General features: G+C 41.6%; 2 protein-coding genes across 4 annotated transcripts in view; one reads left to right on the top strand and one right to left on the bottom strand.

Annotated features, from left to right (window-relative positions):
• ctage5 (CTAGE family, member 5) overlaps nucleotides 1-11,884 on the bottom strand; it is a 29,699-nt gene extending 17,815 nt beyond the window's left edge. Inside the window, exons 1-10 of one of the 2 annotated variants that reach the window (XM_052085661.1) lie at nucleotides 11,644-11,884; nucleotides 11,265-11,398; nucleotides 9,845-9,931; nucleotides 8,666-9,740; nucleotides 5,590-5,799; nucleotides 3,816-3,913; nucleotides 869-997; nucleotides 669-690; nucleotides 457-545; nucleotides 269-337 (exon numbers count right to left, since the gene is read on the bottom strand). In XM_052085661.1, coding sequence (XP_051941621.1) covers nucleotides 269-337; nucleotides 457-545; nucleotides 669-690; nucleotides 869-997; nucleotides 3,816-3,913; nucleotides 5,590-5,799; nucleotides 8,666-9,740; nucleotides 9,845-9,931; nucleotides 11,265-11,398; nucleotides 11,644-11,869 — 2,139 coding nt within the window. In that variant the 5' untranslated portion in view covers nucleotides 11,870-11,884. Of the gene's footprint in view, nucleotides 1-268; nucleotides 338-456; nucleotides 546-668; nucleotides 691-868; nucleotides 998-3,815; nucleotides 3,914-5,589; nucleotides 5,800-5,914; nucleotides 7,736-8,665; nucleotides 9,741-9,844; nucleotides 9,932-11,264; nucleotides 11,399-11,643 lie in introns of those variants that run through there. The other variant, XM_052085660.1, reaches the window with a different exon arrangement.
• On the top strand, nucleotides 5,434-20,227 carry gemin2 (gem (nuclear organelle) associated protein 2). 2 transcript variants are annotated; one of them, XM_052085833.1, is made up of 10 exons: nucleotides 5,434-5,501; nucleotides 12,793-12,877; nucleotides 15,691-15,780; nucleotides 15,867-15,926; nucleotides 16,021-16,137; nucleotides 16,210-16,254; nucleotides 16,333-16,401; nucleotides 19,342-19,452; nucleotides 19,566-19,624; nucleotides 20,103-20,227. In XM_052085833.1, exons 1-10 carry the CDS (start codon nucleotides 5,449-5,451, stop codon nucleotides 20,140-20,142), a joined length of 729 nt encoding a protein of 242 aa, XP_051941793.1. In that variant the 5' UTR covers nucleotides 5,434-5,448; the 3' UTR covers nucleotides 20,143-20,227. The 2 variants fall into 2 exon arrangements, with proteins under 2 accessions (XP_051941793.1, XP_051941794.1); XM_052085834.1 differs by lacking the exon at nucleotides 5,434-5,501 and adding an exon at nucleotides 12,162-12,371.
• Nucleotides 20,228-21,516: the final 1,289 nt, after the last annotated feature.

Raw genomic sequence — 21,516 nt, 5'->3', positions numbered from 1 at the left:
CAAACGTGGCAAATACTTTCCAGAACTCATTTACAGCCAGTATTTCAAATGAATGCTTGTAAAGCAATATAATCAAATTGCAACAAAGTGGTTTGTGTGATAAAAATGAATATAATATTTTCTGAAAATGCATACAACTTTAATACGAGAATGTTGTTAACTGCACAAGCTACAAACAACGAATGTATTTCAACTTATTGATACCAGACCGCTTTAAAAAACATTTGCAGTTGATGGTCTTTTACACCTTTTATAAGCTCTGCCTTACCTCCAGATCTATCTCATGGGTTTGAGCTAAGGTGTCACTTTCACTTCGTGAGGTCTCCAGCTCATTGTACTAAAAATAAAACATAAAAAGACAAATGAAAGAACTGCTTTAAAGTTGAGTACGATGAATACAAAATCCAAGGATTACAAAAAAAACAAGAATAATCAAATTGCAACTACAGTACAGACCTCTTGTTGACATTTACTGAGAGTTTCTAGGACTTCACACTTCTCTTCAAGCAGTTGTGCAACCTGGTCAGCCATCCGCCACTCTTTACCTAGTAATGGTAACATTAAGTATTTGGGGTACCTTTGCAAGCAGTATTTTTTTATTTAATATTTCTGTCCACAGAATTAGAGCACTGACACTCTTAGAACAATTCAAGGAAGTGAAGACTTACGTCGATACAATCTGCTTTTGACCTGTGTTAAAATAGGGAAACTTTATTACAGGACTGAATTTATCATTACAAGTATTGTTTTATGATTAAAATACCCAATCAAATATTTTATTTCAAATGTAAACCTAACTGATAATAGATAAAGCATTAGACACAACAATACAACAATTTATTTGTGTGTCGATGTGCTGCATACTCACAGAGCTGTAACATCTGCAACTGAATAATAACGTCACCAGCCCCACCAGACTGGAGATGATAATTAGTTCCCATGGGATTCCATCGAGGTCAGGCCCAGGCCTTATGTCATAAGGCAGTGATGACACAACCTGGAATGAGTGGTTTAAAATAACAAAACAGAAAACAAAACACATTTCTCAGTATAATTTTGCCAAGTGTTCATTCTAACCATCATGTAACCTCATCTCAAATACCGCCTGAAGAAATCCCAGTAATGCAAGGGTACAACCATCTCTTTTGAGCAGAGCTTTATCTTACAAATTTGCTGAATATCCATACTTAGCATTGAGAAAACATACACGACTCACAAAGTTAGGGAGGGATATTCTACCTTCGGGTGACATGATGAACATAAAATGCACTCGAACTTTATGAAAGAAATCATGTTGACCTTTTCTAAACCTTTGAATGCGCATGGCCAACAGCTTCATGTTTCAGTCATTTTTGCACAACCCACTGTTTTCCAACAAGGTCCTGAATAGCAAAATTCACAAACAGGCTTTTGATCTGTGAATCAATACGTTTTATGGTTCAAGTGCAATTCCTATTTAAACCGTCCTGACAGAATTAGACCAAAACGGCACCGAAACATTCACCAACAGTACCTTGCCAGTTTGAGGCTGAAAGATGGATATTGTCAGATATAAGTTGCTACTGAGATTGGGTCAAGAGCAGACTGCTACACGCAGCCTGGACGAGTCACAGAAAGACATAATAGTGGACATAGTGGTAATAAAAATGAAAGACAAAAAAGACAACTGTAGGGAATTCGGCCATTCGGCTTCTCTACAGAGAAGTTGTGCATAAAGTAGTGAATCAATTAACATTTGGACATTGCATTCAACACTTAAGAGAGGGTTAAATTAAGTTTAGCTGAAACGTCTAGGGCAGGGGTGCCCAAACCTTTTGGACCGAAGATCTACTTTTCCATCAACTAACCTCCCGGGATCTACCCTTACCGGCACGCGCGCGCACACGCACATACACGCACACATGAACGTCATGATGAGAAACAGCCTGAAACTGAGGCATGCGATGCACTTTTGCAGCCTGTTTACTATCGTAGCTCTCACGTACAGTTATAAAGTGCTTCTCTGGGCCCTCCGAGATTTCCTATTCTTTGCCCGTGCCCTCTGTGAATTGTACACGAAGCAAACACTGAATGAGAATAATGACGATAAAAGATAGAGCGCAACAGCTCTGATTACAAGCTGCAATTGCAGACTGCAGAGCGCAAACAACTTCCGGTGACGTACTCACGCGCCACCGTAAATTCAAGATTTACCCGCTTCATTTCATTTTTTTATTTTTTTTTTGTGAAATGAGACTGATGGGATGATTATGGTGCAGCGTACATTAACACAAAAATATATATTACTAACATGTACAAAAACACACAAATGTTTTTTTTTTTGTTCTCCTCGGATCTACTTGGGACCTGTCTTAGATCTACCGGTAGATCAGGATCTACCTAATGGGCACCCTAGACTCTAAGGGTGTATTGTGGGTTTACACTATTAAAAAATACACTGAAGTAGTTAAATAAAATTGTTCCTTGCGATTCACCTGAAGTTGACACGTTTATGAAATAGCAATTATATAACATTAAACAACTAAGTATTCTAAATAAAACACAAACCAGTCGTATGTATGCTTGTTTACATGGCATTAACCTGTGCATAGCAATATATTTGACCAAAAGGCTAACTATTAGCAACCACGTATTTTTGAAATTCTACACATACATTTCAAAAGGCACGATTAAACCGCACAATGTATACGGAAAACTGGACTGCAACATGTCGTCAAGGTTGTAATATGCAACACTGAAATATAATAAAACTGCATGCTCGATGACAACCACTCGTCAGCTGTGTACCGTTAACAGCAAATGCTAACGAACACTGCCACAAAACGTACGTCTTTGACTTTCTCCACCGCGACGCCGTAATAAGTCTCGACAGTCGACTGATAGTCCATGTCTCCGCTTCCTAAACCGTCACTTGACGAGTGTGCCGACATTCCCGACTTTGCTCATTTGGTTAATATCTTCGGAATATTAACCACAAAAAATATCAATTCATACGAATTAGCCGGGTAAGCTGTGAAGTAACATCCTATCCACTGCCCGGAACGATGGACTAAACCAACCTACCTTTTACAAGGGTGAGATGATAATCGAAACGTGTAAACATTCTCCCATTTGGAACAGCTTCACGCTGACTTTACTCACGAATAAAATATATATAGAAAATTTAAAATTACAATAACACAATAATCAATCAAAATAATATTTACTCACTTGTACAGCTTGTATACAATATTTGCGCACCCTACTTTAAATAAACGACTCGCCCGCAACGTCACCAATTGTAAAATGCCACACTGGCAGATCCGAGCGCTTTCCAAAAGACAGAAAAAGAAACAGGTGTCAGCTCCAAAAAAAGTATGTGCCATATGTTGAGCGATAAATCGATCTGATCTTGTACCTACACAAAATAGCAAGCTAGACCTGAACTTCACCTGACCGTAAAAATGCTTGTCCATCAGCGTTAGTTCATTCGCTCAACTCTAAATTTGTTAAATGAAAAATAACAACTTACCGAAATAGTTCTCCAGTCGTCCATTTCAGGATATATCGCTAATAAACAACGAGAGTAGTTTACAGTAGTGTGGCTTGCATGTTGGCTTCAAGGTTGTCACTGAACCACAATGTCAGTAATGTTGACGGAGACAAACTAAACGGAACTACTGTACATAAAACTGGGAGGGAGTTAAGAATTATAAGATCGGTTTCTTAAAGAAGTACAGCGTACGGAGTGGGTCAAGAAATCGCGAGCTTCTTCTGCAATCCGGGAGAATACTGCCCAGGGTGCGGAACTGGCCGAATCCACGAATAACTCGTACCTTCATTTTAAGCCATTTGACGAAGTCCATTCCATGAGTCTGAGAGGATGACCGTTTCTGAATTCGATGAATACTATCCTGATTCTTCACGGTTACTCCTGGGAAAAAAAAATACATGAGAATCTTTTGTGGGCCGAAGAGCAATTTAAATACGGACTGCATTTAATACTAGAAAACTACTGGCTTAGACTACTGTATTCCATTTAAATCGGGGACAAGGGTTAAACCCGTCGGGCTCCCGACCGTCCTGCAAAATACGTAATCGTTCTTTGGGAATTAAGTGTTGCGTCCCGTATTGTATCGGGACGGGGTTTATTCCGTCTTTTCCTAATTGTACCATATGTGTCTGTCACACACAAACACTGAATTTAACAATAATGATTAAATAAGAGAAAGGAATTATTGAAGATACAGTAGCAACGTGTTGTTGGTGGGAGGTACGCAGGACCTCCTGCGGAACAGCGAGCGGAGCGCTACGTGAGTCTGGTGCGTTCTCCTCTGCGCTGTGCCAAATCCTGTCTGTCTACCTGCCTGCACGCAGTCAGCCCCCCCCCCCCCCCTACTACTGCTTGTTATGATTTTTACCCATTAATGCGCTCATTGCACACTTAACACTAGCCCTGATCAAGCACCAAAGAGCACGTGAAGGGGTTAAGGATTGCACTTTGTCCTATTTTTCGCATCTTTTCATTTGGGTTCACACACGTGTGTAATTTGCCTCTAGTTATCTTTATTGTAGTTATCTTATTATAGCAAAAGTGTCCCCAAACAGCTGTTACAGCACTCTATAGTACACTATATGCATGTAATAATGTATGATCAAATTCAGCCGAATTGATTCAGCCTTGAACATTTATACACACACAAGTTGACGAGTGTTTGATTTTCTTTTTCTTCCTCTTAAAGTAAAAGTGTCCCCAGTTGTTACATTTGTAGCACTTTACAAGCTATTTAATTTAAGTATTGTCCTCTTTCAGTAAAATTGACCCCCCCCCTCAAGCTTTGTTTAATTGATGTATACAAACCAATTTGCTAAAATCTGCACCGAAATGTTTTGTGTAATAAATAACGTTGAGATTCGGAAATAACGTTGTTACTCTGTTTCCACTCACTTGAACAATAATTGAACAAACTATTATAATTGACTTTCAAAACTATCCATCCATCCATTTTCTGAACCGCTTGATCCTCACTAGGGTCGCGGGGGGTGCTGGAGCCTATCCCAGCCATCTTCGGGCGGTAGGCGGAGGACACCCTGAACTGGTTGCCAGCCAATCGCAGGGCACACAGAGACGAACAACCATCCACACCCACACTCACACCTAGGGACAATTTAGAGCGTCCAATCAGCCTGCCATGCATGTTTTTGGAAAGTGGGAAGAAACCGGAGCACCCGGAGAAAACCCACGCAGGCCCGGGGAGAACATGCAAACTCCACACAGGGAGGCCGCAGCTGGAATCGAACCTGGCACCTCCGCACTGTGAAGCCGATGTGCTAACCACTGGACTACCGGGCCGCACTTTCAAAACTAGTCATCTATTAATTTGTTGTGTACCAATAATCATTTTGTGGTTTCACTTTCATAGCAGCCCTCGGAGGGAAGACGTAACTCCAAATTGGCCCACGACTAAAATGAGTTTGACATCCCTCGGTACCCAGGAAAAGTGGCTTTCATCTTCAAAAAGGTTGGTGACCTCTGGTCTAGAGTATCAATTGACTTCTTTACTGCCCAGTAGTTTGTGTGTGACAGCCAGGAGTGGGTTGCAGCCATACCTTCCAGTAACTGTGGTGGTGCGGTCTGACTTTGAGACATCTTAACGTTCTCCTCCAGGGACATTTTTTCACTTGCTCTTTCACTATCATCTTCCTGATTTTTCTCCGGGCCTCCATCATTCTGTTCCTGCACCATCACACCGACTGTCTCCATAGTCTCTTTGTCTTTTCTACTTGTAGAGCAAGATGCACCAATGCAACTCTGCTGAGCTGCTTTCAGAAACACACGGGGTTACAAGGCAAATTAAAAGCAAACCAAATTAAGGAACTGAATGTGATCCAAGTGGCAGTTCTAACAGTCGAGATGATCTCTGAGGCAATGTACCTTGAGCGTTTGCTCGATTGATGTCTGATTTTGTGGTGTCGAAAATGTCTCTCGCTCTTTTCAGCAGTATTTCTAGTTTCTGAATTGCAATTCTGGTTCCGATCTTTTCTTTGTCCTCTTCTGGTGCGTCCGAGAGTCTCATGCTTGGAGGGAACAGTATTTCCCAGTGGTCGTGCAGAATTGCTTCGATATCCATCAATACTGATTCATCATGATCGACGTCTTCCGTGAAAACGTCCGCATGGCCAAGAATGTCATCCAATTTTTTCAAGTTCTTCTTTCCAAACAGATCAGTCAAAATACTCGTCTCTTGTGTGCTCATGTGGTCTGGGAGAGTCTTGTAGGTTTTGGACAAGGGGTTCAGTTGTTGGGGCTTTGCTGTGTTTGGAGGCAGATAAGTGGAAGGAGAAGTCTGTGTCAGGGATGGAGATGGCGGCTGGAAGTTTGTTTGCAAGTCTTTATCACTGTTTGTTCTGGAGTCCAGCGCATGTTTAGGACTTGGAAGGGGTTGTGGGTTTGATATCTCATTTGTTTTTCCATCAAACCCCGAGGGAGATTCTGTCAACTCTTTGATTTTCATGATGGGCTTTTGGCTTGATGGAATAATGGCTTTTTTGAGATGGTCAAATTCTCCTCCACTTTCTATTGCAACGTCACTTTTTTCATCAAACTGATCTGTCTGATGGAAGGACAAACCAATTAGATCATGCTCAACGTCCTCGAGAGTGACCTCGGGGTCCTCTTGTGTTCTATCTGCTAAGAGAACATCTGTCAGTGTTGATGCATGAAGATTTGATCCATGGTCAAAACCGAATTTTTCTCTCTCTTTTATGATTTCATCTCGTTCAAATCGAGTACACAGCTCATCCATACATTCGAGACTCACCGTTTCCTCGTTAACATTCTTGCTATCCACAAAGTCACCAACATTCTGCATGTCCTCACTTACCTTAAGCTCCCGATTAAACGCTTGCTTTTTGTCTTCTTCGACCTGCGCTAACCCCTCTTGGGTTCCCTCTCCTGAGTCCTCCACAAAGTTCCACTTGCTTGCTCCTTCTTTTCTGTTCTCTTCAACTTCTTCTTTCTTAAGTATTCCATTTAAATCATCCTGGCGCGACTTATTCGACTCCTCTAACTCACCTCCCTCTTCCAGCTCCTTCATTTTTTCCGTCTCCAAATTCTCCTCCTCTTCTAACTCTTCGACTGACTCGCTATCTTCTTCATACTTCTTTAACTTTCCCACCTCTTCCAGATCCTCATCAAACGCTATCCCCTCCTCCTCATGTACTAAATCTTCTTGTATCTTGTCTTCTAACCCTTCGACTGACTCGCCATCCACTTTATGTTTTTCTTCTTCGAACTTTTCCACCCCCTCCTGCTCCCTGTCTTCAAACTCTTCTTGCTTATCGCCTTCAAACTCTTCTCTTGACTCCCCACTCACATCATACTTTGTCTTCTCTAACCTTTCCACCTCGAGCTGCTTTTGTCCGTCTGTAAACTCTTCTCCTTTCTCTGCCTTTAATTCTGCTTCTTCTGGCATCTTCTCTTCTAATGCCTCCACCATTTCCCCTTTCTCCCGCCTTTCCAACCCTTCCTGCTTCTCATCTTCAAAGTCCTCTATCTCTCTCTTCCGCATAAAATTCTTCAGTTTTCCGCGCTTATTGTCATCAGGCTCCTCCATTGTCATCGGATTGTCCTGCTTTCTGAACATGCCCCACTTCAGATCGTCTAACTTCTTCTCAAAAAACTGTTTCTGCTTCTTCTCTTCTATTTTGTCGACTGACTCATCGCCCACTTCATGGTTCTTCACCAACATTTTCATCTCCTCTTGCTTCTCATCTTCAAAGTCCTCTACTTTCTCCTTCTGCATTAACTCATGAACTCCTTCCTTCCTTGTGTCTTTTAACTCCTCCGCATCATCCTGCTTATCTTTCTTTATTAATTCTCCCGGCTTCTTATGATGTAACTGCTCCATCGCTATGAGCTCTTCGGGCGCCTTAACTTGGAACTTTTCCGAGGTTGCAGGCTTCTCCCTGGATGGAAATTTCCCTGGGTGTTTCTCCTGTCTCTCCACAATCTCTTCCTGCTTCGCTATCAGTGGAGAGTCTTCCTGTTCTGTCTTAATATCGTCCTTTTTCTCTTCCTCGTCCAATTCCTCATCTTCTTTCGATTCTTTCTCTTCTTTTTGGGGTGTAAGAGAAGATCCAAAACTACTTTCTTTTAAAAAGTTGATCACAGATGCGAATCTCCCTTGAAGGTAAGGGTGGTCCATATTGTTGGCATCTTGACTGGGTGTGCTACCGTCAACGGAACATTTTTGTTTATCCTCTTCAGATAGATTTTCATGTATCATTTCAGCATCTCTTTTTTTCAAGTGGTCTGAACCAAATTCAAGAGGTTTTTCTTCTTGCGTGTTATTGTAAGTAGCATTCCAGTGCTCTTTTCTCGCTCTGTCTTTAAACACTTCCTCTCTTTTAAACTTTTCTACTACTATGATGTCTTTATCTCTCCGTTCACGTTTACATTCCTCATCGCTGACACCATCTATACATGATATGTTAAATTTGTCCACCAGTTGTCCAACCTGATTTCTCAACTCTTGTATATTCGCCTCCTCATCGCTATCTTTTGCGGAATCAATTTCACTCACCGACTGATCCACTGACCTCGACTCCGTATAAGTGAGCACAGGCAATGAGGTGACATCATTTTTACGTACCAAAATGTCAAATGTATTTTTTCCTTCCTTACCATGTGGAACAAGATTGATGTCCGTTCTCTGGTTTTGAGGAGGGTTGGCGTTTTGATCAACCTTAGATGCGTCGTCTACCTCACTATCCTTGTTGTTAGCAGGTTTATCTTGAATATTAGAATCAACATGTCCTTGCAGAATGTTGTCTGACTGTATGTGAGATTCAGTTCTGTCACCTTCATTGTTGTTTTTTCTGAAGGCTAAAATGCTGCTGATCCCCAAATCAAACCAAGAAAATGCTGTCTCTTTCACATCCACTTCTTCTGTGCCAACTTGTATTGTCTCTCTTGGGTCCTGGTCATCCAGGCCAAACCCCAGTGTTGTTGACAGACCATTTGCAAGCCAGCCCAATGTCCCCATGTCGTTGATTTTCTTCTCTTGTTCTGCTAGTGTTTCTATTTCAAGATGCAGCTTTCTGCTCCTGAAATTTTCTCCCGCTGTTGTTTTCATGTACAGTTCGCTTACATCATCATTCTCTTTTTCTGCAGAAGAGTCTGGTTTTTCATCGCCTCCAAAGCCAAGCCGTCCAATCATGGTCGAAGACTCAACAGTTTTTCTGTCCTGCTTTCCTCGGTTTTCATCGTGTTTGGCAGAATCGGATTTTCCTTCACTTCTTAACCCCAGCCACCCGGCCACTGAAGATGGGAGCAAATCTTCTCCTGGCATCAAACGTTTCTTGTGTACTTCAGCTGAATTTTCAGGTTCCTCTTTTTTTCCTACACCGAACCATCCTGCCACTGAAGAACTGAGCCAGGAAGAGGCGGGGGACCCACCTTCTTCCTTCAGTTCCACAGCGGTTTCAGGGGATTCCTGTTTAGTCTTAGCTGCACCATTGTCCTGATTTTCAATCTCTTCTCTTGATGTGCTAAAAGATTCTGGAGCGGAATCTTTTGACATTCCAGCATTTGTATCGTCATGGTGATTTCTTGTTTGGCTTGTTTCAAGCTCCTCAGGGTTCCTCAGACCAGAGTTGTCGTCATTATCATCATCATAGTCATCATCATCATCATTAGTGTTCAAATGACTGGAGTCAATGAGATAGCCAAATTCATTGGTACACAGAAAATCAGATTCCTGAATGAAAAGAGAATATGCAATTTAGATAGCATAGGAGCACATTTCATACTTACACTTCTAATGTTCAAAATGTATGATTACAACTTAATAAAAGTATATACCTGTGTGACGACGACTATCTCCTTAGTTGCATATGTCTGTTCCTCTTTTACAGCTTCTTTTAGAAAATATCCAAACTGTTTATTCATCTGAAATCAGAATAAAGTGGTTCAATTATCCAGCTTGAATTAGAAATCAGAGCACAAGGGTGGCCTCTGTGATTTTTTTCCCTTGTCGATCCGGATAAGGGAAAACGTCTTCCAACATTTTTATTCTTCATAAAGTATCTATGAGTTATGTTGAAAATTACATGTACATCAAATTAGAATTTATTTGGAGCCAGGAGAGACGAAGAGACCAGGCCATAGTTTGAATGAAAGTGGAGAAGTTCTAATCAGATGATGGAGGGGTGTCCAAACTCAGTCCTCTAGGGCCACTCTTGTGCCTGTTTTCCATCTCTCAACATCTTGAGAGATGGAAAACTTCTTCAACGCACCTGATTCAAATAATCAGAATCATTCTAATGCTGCTCCAGAGCTGGAGGATGAGCTGATCATTTGAATTGGGGTGTTGCAGACAGGAGCGATAGAAAGCAAGCAGCCCAGAACTGGACATGCCTGAGTTAATGCACGTAGCCCTTGCAACCAAAACACAGGGCAAACGCTTAAAATGATACACCAGTTGCCAAATTACAGGAAGGGCCATATCATTTTAATTTTCCTATAATGTATCCAAACACACGTTAATGTTCAAACTGTGTGTACTGGTCATGTATTTATTTATTTATTTATTTACATGTATAGTACATTTACAGTTCGGATGTATTTAACTTTTTGAACACAGCATTTTCATGGAATCTTTTAGAACTTTTTGTTTTTAAACATGTATTTAGTTACTTTTTTTCAACTTTTATGTGCAATATATTGTAATTGAATCTTAAGGTGTAGTTTTTTTAATTTTCTTATATTTAATGGCATGGTTAATGTTCAAACTGTGTATAATGTTAATATGGCTTACAATAATATCAAACGTACTTTAAGATGCCTCATTTTTGATGAACACTTTGACCTACTATGCTGTAGTATTTTACTGTTTGTCGTGATAGTGGTTGGAGCACTGTTTTTTTTTAGGTTGTACTCTGTGTACATTTTCGAGAACCCTCAATTTACATTGCTTTGGAGTAGAAAATTATTATGGCTGGATTTGCAACTAATCTGTCATGACTCTTCAACTTTGACTGTTATTATAATTGAATACTTTACAACACTAATTTTATACATTCGTATAGTTTCTGAAAAGATTTTGTGGAACACAATGCCACGGAACCCACAGAAAGTCATAATGTCGTGACTGCACTGTCGTCTCATATCTTACCTGCATATATCTCATATTAAACCAACTTCGCATCAACATTCTTATTTTGAAATATTATTCCTTATCATACACTTTATACACAGTGATATACACTTTAGTCAAACGTACACTGCCTGCCCAAAGATGGCTCCTCTTTCCAGTCAGTTTGTGGTACACAGAGATGGTTTCTCCTTTCCGGAAGCTCAGGAAACGACAATCCTTTCCATGGTGATCCCTGACTGCCTGTACCCTGCTCATTAGACCTAAACACAAAGTACAGACAAATGAAAACATACAATTTTTTTTACAAAACTCTCTCGCTCACACGCGCACGTGCACACGCACACGCACACGCGCACACGCACACGCACACGCACACACACACGCGCACACACACACACACTTAAGAAAGCCATAAGGAGCCTTTAAAATAAAACAGTTGTGCTTTTTTAAATTTAGTATACAGTATAACATTTAAAACGTTAGTCCAGCCGACTGTCCAACTTACTTTCGCACTGTGAATCTCCACAGATCTTGAAGTCAGACAGTAATCCACCACTCAGTTGTGGCCAAAGCACAAAAAACAGGTTTGTACTCATAATAGCAGCCTGTGAAAGAGTCATTCTTGATGTTTCAATGGGAATACGACAGGCAAAAACAGACGCTTTTTGGAGAAAACGAGCCGCGATTAGATCTACGCAAACCACGATTTGATCTTCGCACAGGATAATCATTAACGTTGTAACGAAAATTATAATTACATCCCAGGTGCGTTTGTTTCGTTGTCATGGGTTCAATTCTACTACAAAACAAATATAAATTAACGATTAAATATCCGGGACAAATCTCGTGGGAGTACAGTTTTAATATGACATGGGGTGATAAAGTTTCACATTTTTAGACTTTGCCCTACTCCAGATATGACAACACACGTGACCCATTTGTCGTTCGACACAACCCAGCGCACAATTGGTGACGTCATCAAACCGCGTTTTACAGCAAGATGGCGCCCTGAATATTACTTTTTACTGCGTCTGTGAAATGCTCCCGGAGCATTAACTGCCTAATTCGTTTTACATTTCATAATATGTGTTAGCATACGTAGCTGCATAACATGAAGTCCGACGTGGAGGATTTAATGCCGCGGCTGCTGCCCATTGATTGCGGAGAAACTTCATCGGTTCTCAACCTGGATGGTCCGCCAAGAAACCCCCAAGAGTATCTCCGACAAGTCCAGTATGCCTGCATGAAACTCTACCTCTTGCCTTACTTGCAGTGAAGCATCTCTCTGACGTTCTAGTTATTTTTATGTTACTATTAATTGCACTATCCTGATGTCAAAACTAGTACACACTTTTACCTCACGAGAAACGTGTAGTTCTACTCGTGCGCCCAAGTCATCCCACGACTGCGTAATGTTATACGGTAGTCGGGAAAAAATACTTTTAACTAGTGCGCCATCGTCTTTATACTATGTAGTATGGAACTTAATTTGTTTATTATTTGATACCATCTTCAGATCCATCTCCATGTACAGCACTTTGTATGCAGCGATGGCTGTTTGAAAGTGCTCTATAAATACTGTTGACTTGACTTGACTTGACAGATCCATGTAATAGTATGTTCAAACAGTCGATGCATGTCCTTTTCCCCTCAGGTTGGAGGCAGCGTTGTGTCCAGAAGTGGTGGTTGCGAAAATTGACCCCAAGAAATTAAAGAAGCAACAAACTGTCAACATATCTGTGAGTGGGATATCCTTTCATTGATCACTTTGTTTGTTTGTTCTTTTTACCATTTCTACAAATTGTTCGTTTCTATATTTGCATACATTTATTAGTTTCAGTAACCTGCTCCATTGCTGAATTTATAAATGTGATCATTTACAATGTAGGATTAAGGTTTGTGGTTGTTTATTGATTATGGCGGTGTTTCACAATCTTATGACGCCAAGGCACATGGTTCGATTAAAAAAAATCTCATGGCACACATCAAACAAAAATATCACAAAAGTGAATAACCAGGGCAAATAATGGTGCCATTGCCAATAGTTTTCCCTTGTCACCAGGCCGTTTATGATTTTGTACCAGATTACAGCCTCTCTCAGGTCTACAGTCTTGTTTCTGACATCTTATGACACATCTTTTTAGTCTTGCTCATGGGGGGAGAGAGATGTCATGATAGGTAAAGAAATGATTCCTTGTGTGCTTTTTACGAATTGCAATTTAGAATCACCAGTATTTGCAATTGATTACACATGCACGGCTGTGTAGTACATGGGCACCAGTCACTCTGGGTGAGCTAGTAATGCTGTCCGTATTTTTTTCCACTCAATACAATGTACAGGATTTTACAACTTTTATCGTGCTTGTTTGTATGCATTTGCAACTGATATCTTGTCTATAATTCATAGTTAGTACTAATCAACCCAACTTCTTTGTAGGGTAGCAAAATTACAAATTCAGCAGCCGATCGAATAATTATGTCCCCTCTGTGTACACAATTTTGGTGGGTGGCAGTCAGCAAATCGGTGAGAAAAAAAGTATATAATTTTGTTCCATTAGCAGATATTAGGGGTGGGATGATGCACTTACCTTTCAATTCGATTCAAATCAGCATACTTGTGTGATGATTAGATTTATGTCACGATCATTGATTATACTGCGATTTTTCCTCAAAGAGCACATGTTCTTTTATTGTACCCTTTAAAAAAATCTATAAATTGAATCATGTACTTCAATCAATGCAACCAGATGAAAGCCAGTCACTCTTTCTGACATTTATCTTCAGCCAAATGCCCATGGTATAACATCACAACATGTTGCTGGTCAGTGCCATCAGCGGTCAAGAAGACGCCCTAGCATTTTCACCATCCGCCATTTTCTTGTTTGTTTTGCTCCGACTGCGTGGCTCAGGCACTGGCGAGTTCAAGATTACTTGGTGTGACTCCGCTGATTTCTTTTGCCTACAGACTAAGGGTGTGGAAAATAATCGATATTAATCGATACATCGATGCGCACGTCCGCGATCCGAGTGCATCGGCTCATTCACTGGGTACGACGCGATTGACGGGTGAAATCGCGATTCATCACGATGCATTGATGGGTATCGGTGAAATCGCGATTCATCACGATGCATTGATGGGTATCGGTAAAATCCGATTCAATCGCCGTTTTATTCATGTTAAACGTCACATATCTGCCCTTTCCTAGGCGCAATGAATGCACCATCATTGCTTTGCGTTTTGTGTTGAATACGGACGGTAGCCGTGCGTCACATACAGTCCAGTACACAACGAGCGAAACATTATGGAAGTTAGCGCACGCAGCAGCAAGGAAACTACTATATTTAATGCAGCCGCAACATTCAAATCTTATGTTTGGAAATACTACGGCTTCGAAAAGAAAGACGGAAAGCTTGATAAAACCTCCGTAATTTGCAAGGAATGTCGCACTAAGAAGCCATACAACAGCAGCACCACAAATATGCAGACCCACTTAAACCGATGGCACCAGATCACCGACAAGTTTCCCTCCCGCTTCCCCGCCCAGTTCCTCGTCGGACACCGGAGAAACTCTTGGTAAACCAGGTCAGGATCAGAAAAAAATTGCCTCTTTTTTTGGGAGTCCCCTTGCAACTCACTGTGACCGCGCAATGGCTATAACTAAGGCCACTGCTTATTTCATATGCAAAGACCTCCAGCCTTAGCGTGGTGGACAACGAGGGTTTCAGACAGCTCGTGCACGTTTTGGAACCCAGGTATAAAATACCAGACAGGTCTGTGTTCACTTACAAACATATTCCCGATGTGTACAACAAAGTGAGAAGTGAGATTACTGTGTCGCTGAACAGTGCGCAAAGAGTTGCACTTACAGTGGATGGGTGGACATCTTGCGCTAGAGATTCATATACTGTATATATATATATATATATATATATATATATATATATGAATATTTCATAAAGGACACTCAGTGAGAATAGTCTGTTTGTGTTTACACTATAGCAACAGCTGTGAGTTTCAGGTGCCAAATTGTTTACATTTTCTTTGCACAAAACCCAATTGTGAAAGGGCTTAAAAGGGCTTTTTCTTTGCTTATTTGCATCATGTTTAATTGCACAATATCGCAACAAATTGCATTGTATCGTATCGGATCGCATTGATTTGAACTTAATGTGTATCGAATCGTATCGCATCGTGCGGACGGTGAAACGTATCGCATCGTATCGCCAGAAAATTCCATGTATCGTTTAAGTATCGCATCGCTGGCAGTGGATCGTGATGTGTATCGAATCGTCCTCAATGCTGAGATTCACATCCCTACTACAGACTCATCACAACAAATTGGCCCCGCACTGCCCTCTGCCGGAGGGAAGTGGTATCGCCCCCCTGCTGTTTGAAAAATCATGAAAATCGATTCGAAACTTTGACATCGATTTATTGAATATCGGAATATAAAATTCCGATTGTTGGGTGAATCGACGTTTTTGCACACCCCTAGCAGATATACTGTTACTCAAATATGTTTGAATCACATGACCATTGAATGTGTTCCAGGTGGCAGAGTGCCATGCTGCTCCAGCTGGATTTTCTCCCAGCCTAGATTGGCAACAGAGGCAAGTCAGCAGTTTTTCCGATGTCAGACAGGTGATTAAAAATAACTAGCTATGCATACTTAAAAATGGATCCTCGTTGTGAAATGGTTCCTCTGACCTTTTCTGCATTTCGCTCAGAGCATCACAAAGAACAGACAACACTGGAGCAGCCACTCTCTTGATGACAATGTTGTCATGGTGAGAACTATGATGATAATTCGAGAGGGTTTTTTTGTTGTTGTTGATGATGTCAGTGAATGGTTGTCATTCATATGCAGTTGTTTATCTGCAGCCAAAGCAAGCAGATGAGGAAGGCTGGAAGCGGTTTTGTTTAGGAGAACGGGTCTCTCAAGGTACATTGTCCTCGCACACAGATGCCGATGCAGAGGCAGGGCTGGACTACAGCAAGGTTGGATTAAATAAGATTTGGATTCTTCTGCATATAACTGATTGAAATCTAGTAGCAAAATGTTTTGTTCAGGTTGGCTTCCCACCCTTCCTGAGCATCGTCAGCCGATTCAGCCAGGTAACTTTGGTCCAATCGAGCCACCGTAGCTTCAATTCAGGATCAACATTTTCCTCTTTGCATTTGCTTTGTCTGTAGGCTACCGTCCTGACATTGTTGGATATTCTGATCAGTTGGTTTGAAGAAAGAGATTTTGTCCCCCAGTTGGTGAGTTGGCATTCATGCTCCTGTTGGGTGCCACCGTAGGACTTGCAACATATTATACAAACAAGACACATTTTCGTGGCCACTGAATGAAGGGAATACTTTTGACTTGCTCATCGATTAAAGTTACTGACGAGGTCATGTGAATGACAGTTTCCTTACATCCCATCAAATGAGATCCAATACAAGGCTGCATGCACAGCAGAACACAATTAGGGGATGTTCAATGCCACTTTTTTTTCCAGTCCAATACCAGTACGAATACTCAGTTTTTGATGACTCACCATGACCAAGTAACCGATACCACTAGTACCTTTGATGCATAAAAATTAAACTTAGGATAGATCATTTCAAAGAAATACCTTTTTTAATAAATAACAAAAGGCACATATATAATGGAGTAATTCCATATTAATGGGCAATGTGAGAGGATGGACATGAATGCTATTCACAGAAAAAAAACCCTGTCAGTCATCCATGCCATTTACTTCCTCAGAGTGGAAGAGAGCGCCATCACTATCGGGGACTGGTTTTGGTAGCCTTCCAGAGGACTCGATACGTTGAAATAAAACCAGCATCAACTCGATATCTGGTATCGGGCCTTGCTCATCCCTAATGACAATAACTCTTGAATATGTAGCATAAATGGTTCTCACTACTTACTTCAAGATCAAGCCATTTAAAGGGGCCATGTCATTTCAAATCCAGCCTTTCACCATGTTTACTTCAGCAAAACTGCCAGTTTTTGCGAGGTGGTACAGGACCCCAAAAAGCAGGGAGGCAGGGAGGAGCAAGAGGTGGACTGATACGCTTTATCCTCACAAGGGTCGCGGGGGGTGCGGGAGCCTATCCCATCTGTCTTCGGGCAGTAGGCAGGGGGCACCCTGAACCAGTTGCCAGCCAATCGCAGGGGACACAGACGAACAACCACCCACGCTCACACTCGCACCTAGGGACAATTTAGAATGTTCAATGAGCCTGCCATGTTTTTGGAATGTGGGAGGAAACGAGTACTCGAAGAAAACCCACACAGGCCCAGGGAGAACATGCAAACAGCACACAGGGAGGCCGGAGCCAGAATTGGACCCCGCACCTTTGTACTGCGGGGTCGACGCGCTAACCACTAGACCACCGGGCCACGCTGACCAAGATTTATTCCACTAAAATACAAAAATAAAAAACTAACTGAAGTATTCGAACAAAGTCTGAAAACTACAAGGAACCAAAGTAACAAAAACCTATGACAGAAACAAAACATGACAGGAGCACACAGTCACTCACAATGACCCAACAAAGAGTGACGAACGGCAGGGAAGTAAATACAAGCCAAGTGACGAGACAACAAGAAACACCTGGACAAGACACAAAGGGTTGAGAGGTTGAGGGAGCTGATTGGTTCAACATCAGGGACCGGCATGATGAGAACAGGTGGAGACAAAAAGGGCACATGAGAGAACACAACCAAACGTAAGCTAAACAAAAACAGCAGCAAAGTGGTATTTTCCTCCATTCACCCATCTTTGATCATTCCTGCTCATTCCTCCCCTCAAAGTAATAGCTTCGCCTAATCCAAGAAAACGACTGGCTCCTCACTTTTCCACGTCACAAAGCGAAGAGCCACCACTGTACAGCCCCCGTAGACAAGACACGTCCGCTTTCTCCGAGCAACCACTAGTGAAACACTTTCAATTTTGCACCGGGGTTGGAGCGAAATGGCTCCTTTCACACAGTTTCACCCATTCACTTGAATGAAGGGTCTTCACCCGCCAAAATGGAGCGTAGCCGCTCCCCCCGGCCCGACAGTTGTGCCTCCCGCCTCTGGGATGGCAATTTTGGGCAAGCGCCGACCAGCTTTGGACGCCACAGAGTGAAGTCAACAAGCTGTTGACTCGGAGGGGCGGCCAAATGATTAAAAGTGCGCTTGGAGTGGTGTGTGCGGTGGGGCTTTTTGGGAGTAATGGAAAAGCATCACGAGCCCATCTCATCAGAACAACAGTTCATGAATATTTTGTGGGTGGTCCGGGCAATATACAGCTTTGGGACAACGTCATGAAAGTGGTGTGGCAGCCACACAAGGAGATGCGAGATTTTAATGAAGTAGGCATCTTACTTTACAGTAAAAAAAAATATCCACCAAAATAACTCCTATTTAACTTTTTCATGCACCGTGTAACCCAGGGGTGTCAAAACAAATTTTTATCACGGGCCACTTTGGAATTCCGTCTTCCCTCGGAGAGTCGTTAGGACAGTGAAACCGAATAAATGTTTACATATTATTACACGGATTATTACATGCATTGGATTATTACTTGTACACAGCAAATTGATGGATTACTAGTTATGTAATCACTCAAGTCAACTACCTGTTTGTTGAATCAGGTTTAAAGTTTCTTTTTTTTCCTTGACAATGGTCTCTTTTGAAGAAGAGGAAAACTCTTACTTAGCTGACAGTTACGGCTGTCACTTCAGCCTTCGTCGAACCTGTCACTCCTTGTGACGCATCTTAAAAACAGCTGTTTGTTCGATTATTGTTTAAGTACGTGCCAACAGGTTAACAAAATGATTGCGAAATTTCAACATTATTTATTACACAATCACAATTTGACATTTTGGTTCAGACTTCAGCAAGGATCATGGAAGTTGACACATGAATCGCTTTGGCGCGCCGCATAAGATGATGTGGCAGGCCAGATCTGGCCTGCCAGAAAGTCTTGACTTTCACACCTGTGCTGTAACCTGATAACATGATAAGCTGTCCTCTCTAGTAAGCGCTGTCCCATAAAGGGTGAATAAAAAATGAGGTCACCATTGCACCAAACGTTAAGACATTAATCATATATCCAGTCTGTTATAGTTAACTGCAGAAAGCTTCAAATAGAATGATGTGGCCCCTGATATTTGATTTGCCAAATTAATTCCCTCAATCCCACCGCTCCGCCTCAGGGCCGCTGGTTGTACGCACTGTTGGCCTGCTTGGAGAAACCATTGCTGCCTGAAGCCCATTCTTCAATCAGGCAGTTGGCTCGGAGATGTGCTCAGCTGCGCAGCAACCTGGTAAGATGCAGCAAGGCTTTTTTGGATGTACTGAGGATTGATTCAAGGATATGTGCCGAGTTGGGACTTCAAAATGACACTGTCGATTGACTGGTTTAACCTGCTTTGTGTAGGCGAGCCAGGTTGATGACAACTTGCCTGCCCTCAATCTTCTCATCTGTCTAGTTGCAAGGTAATTGAAGGAGGATAAATTGGAGCACAAACCACAAGCACATCGTACATACAAAGCATACAACAAATTGATGGCTACCTAGTTTTGAAATCAGAAGTCAAGAATAATGACTTGTTTCATCATTGTTTACATTCGTGTAATAAGGGGTTTGGAAACGAGAAAGCGCTTGGAATATCCACAATATTATGGATTCCATATGACAATTTGAAATTTTGGTTCAGATTTTAGCAAGCATCCTGGCAGTTGACATGCTTGATTTACTTTCGCGAGCCATATAAAATGGTGTGGAGGGCCAGACCTGGCCCCCGGGCCTTGACTTGGACACCTGTGATATAGTACATGCAATTCGCTGACTTTACGGAGTATCTTCATCTTACTGATGGGTGTAATCAATAACCAGTCATTGTTTTTCATCTCGAGACAAAAGCCATCCTTGGAGTGAATGATAAACTAATGTTCTCACTTGTTTTTTATGTAGATACTTTGAACAGAATGACTTGGCAGACCAGCCGGAGTGAAAGTCTTTCTGTTTTACGGATGACAAATGGATCCCACCATGACAACCAGAAGGCTGCAGTCAAGTTAAAAAAAAAAAAAGAAAAACTCTACAGTTGTGGACAACTAGACCATGTACACGCATCCTGTTGAAGTCATGCATCTATCAGACCAGTAATGAGTCTGATCATTTTCATATGAGCGGTGAACTGTGAGTTAACTGAATTTTGTACTCAGAATGAATTCAAGGTAAATCTATTAAACATTGGTGACTGCATATTTGGTGCAGTTCAACAAGCACCTTCGAAATGTGGTTTGTGATCAACTTACATCATCAACCCAACGTTATGGGCTAATAATGAACATGTTCTCTCTAATCAACTATTTGTTTTCAAAGGTCCCATTTAAACTCACCACAAGAGGTTTGAAACACGTTGACCCCACTGAAATAAATGTAAGTACCTCAATGGAGATAACAAATTTGTACGTTATAACGGTAGTTCATTGTAACCATTTCCAACAAAATCGCCGCCAACTACAATGTATAATACAGGATGAATGAACATTCATAGATGTCAAAACGTGAACATATGTAATACAGTTTAAACATGTCAATCACAAATGTGTGCATACAGTACGGGTAATTGCATCCACTTTGACTGCCTGGTGGGTAAGTTTGGAGACCACAAAATCTCAGTTCGAACCAAATACATTTTTCCCAATCTGGAATAATTGCCTGCATTCTTCAAGATTAACAAGACATCTCTGCACTTGCTTTAACAAAGTAGAGTCAAATGGTTTTACTGTTTGGTGCTTTCTGCCGTTTTTATTACCGATTTGCTTTACTGTTTATTGTCTATGTTAAATTGCTCCATGTACAGCACTTTGTATGCAGCGATGGCGTTTGAAAGTGCTCTATAAATACAGTTGACTTGACTTGCAAAGAAAGCAAGCCATTTTCAAATCTTTTGCTTGGTCAATAATTTGTAAAAATAACACTCGTTTGTTTTTTGTTTGCATCATTCCTGTGCCCCTGTCGACCACCCTAATTGATAGTCACAGCGGAACGGTTGATGGGGAGGGCATGAAATATTTTATTCTTCCTGGAGGGCATAACAGTATAGAGAAGCACTGAATTAGAGTGAAACATTCATTTTCCGATCCGGTTCATCCTCACAAGGGTCGCAGGGGTGCCGGGCCGATCCCAGCTGTCTACAGGCAGTAGGTGGGGGACACCCTGAACCGGTTGCCAGCCAATCGCAGGGTACACAGAGACGAACAACCATCCGTGCTCACACTCACATCTCTAGGGACAATTCTTAGTGTTTAATCAGCCTGCCATGCATGTTTTTGGAATGTGGGAGGAAACCAGAGTACCCAGAGAAAACCCACGCAGG

Source organism: Hippocampus zosterae, chromosome 14 (assembly GCF_025434085.1).
Source record: "Hippocampus zosterae strain Florida chromosome 14, ASM2543408v3, whole genome shotgun sequence".
NCBI lineage: Eukaryota > Metazoa > Chordata > Actinopteri > Syngnathiformes > Syngnathidae > Hippocampus > Hippocampus zosterae.
The sequence above is the reverse complement of the archived record's forward strand: the minus strand, read 5'-3'. Positions and strand labels throughout refer to the sequence as shown.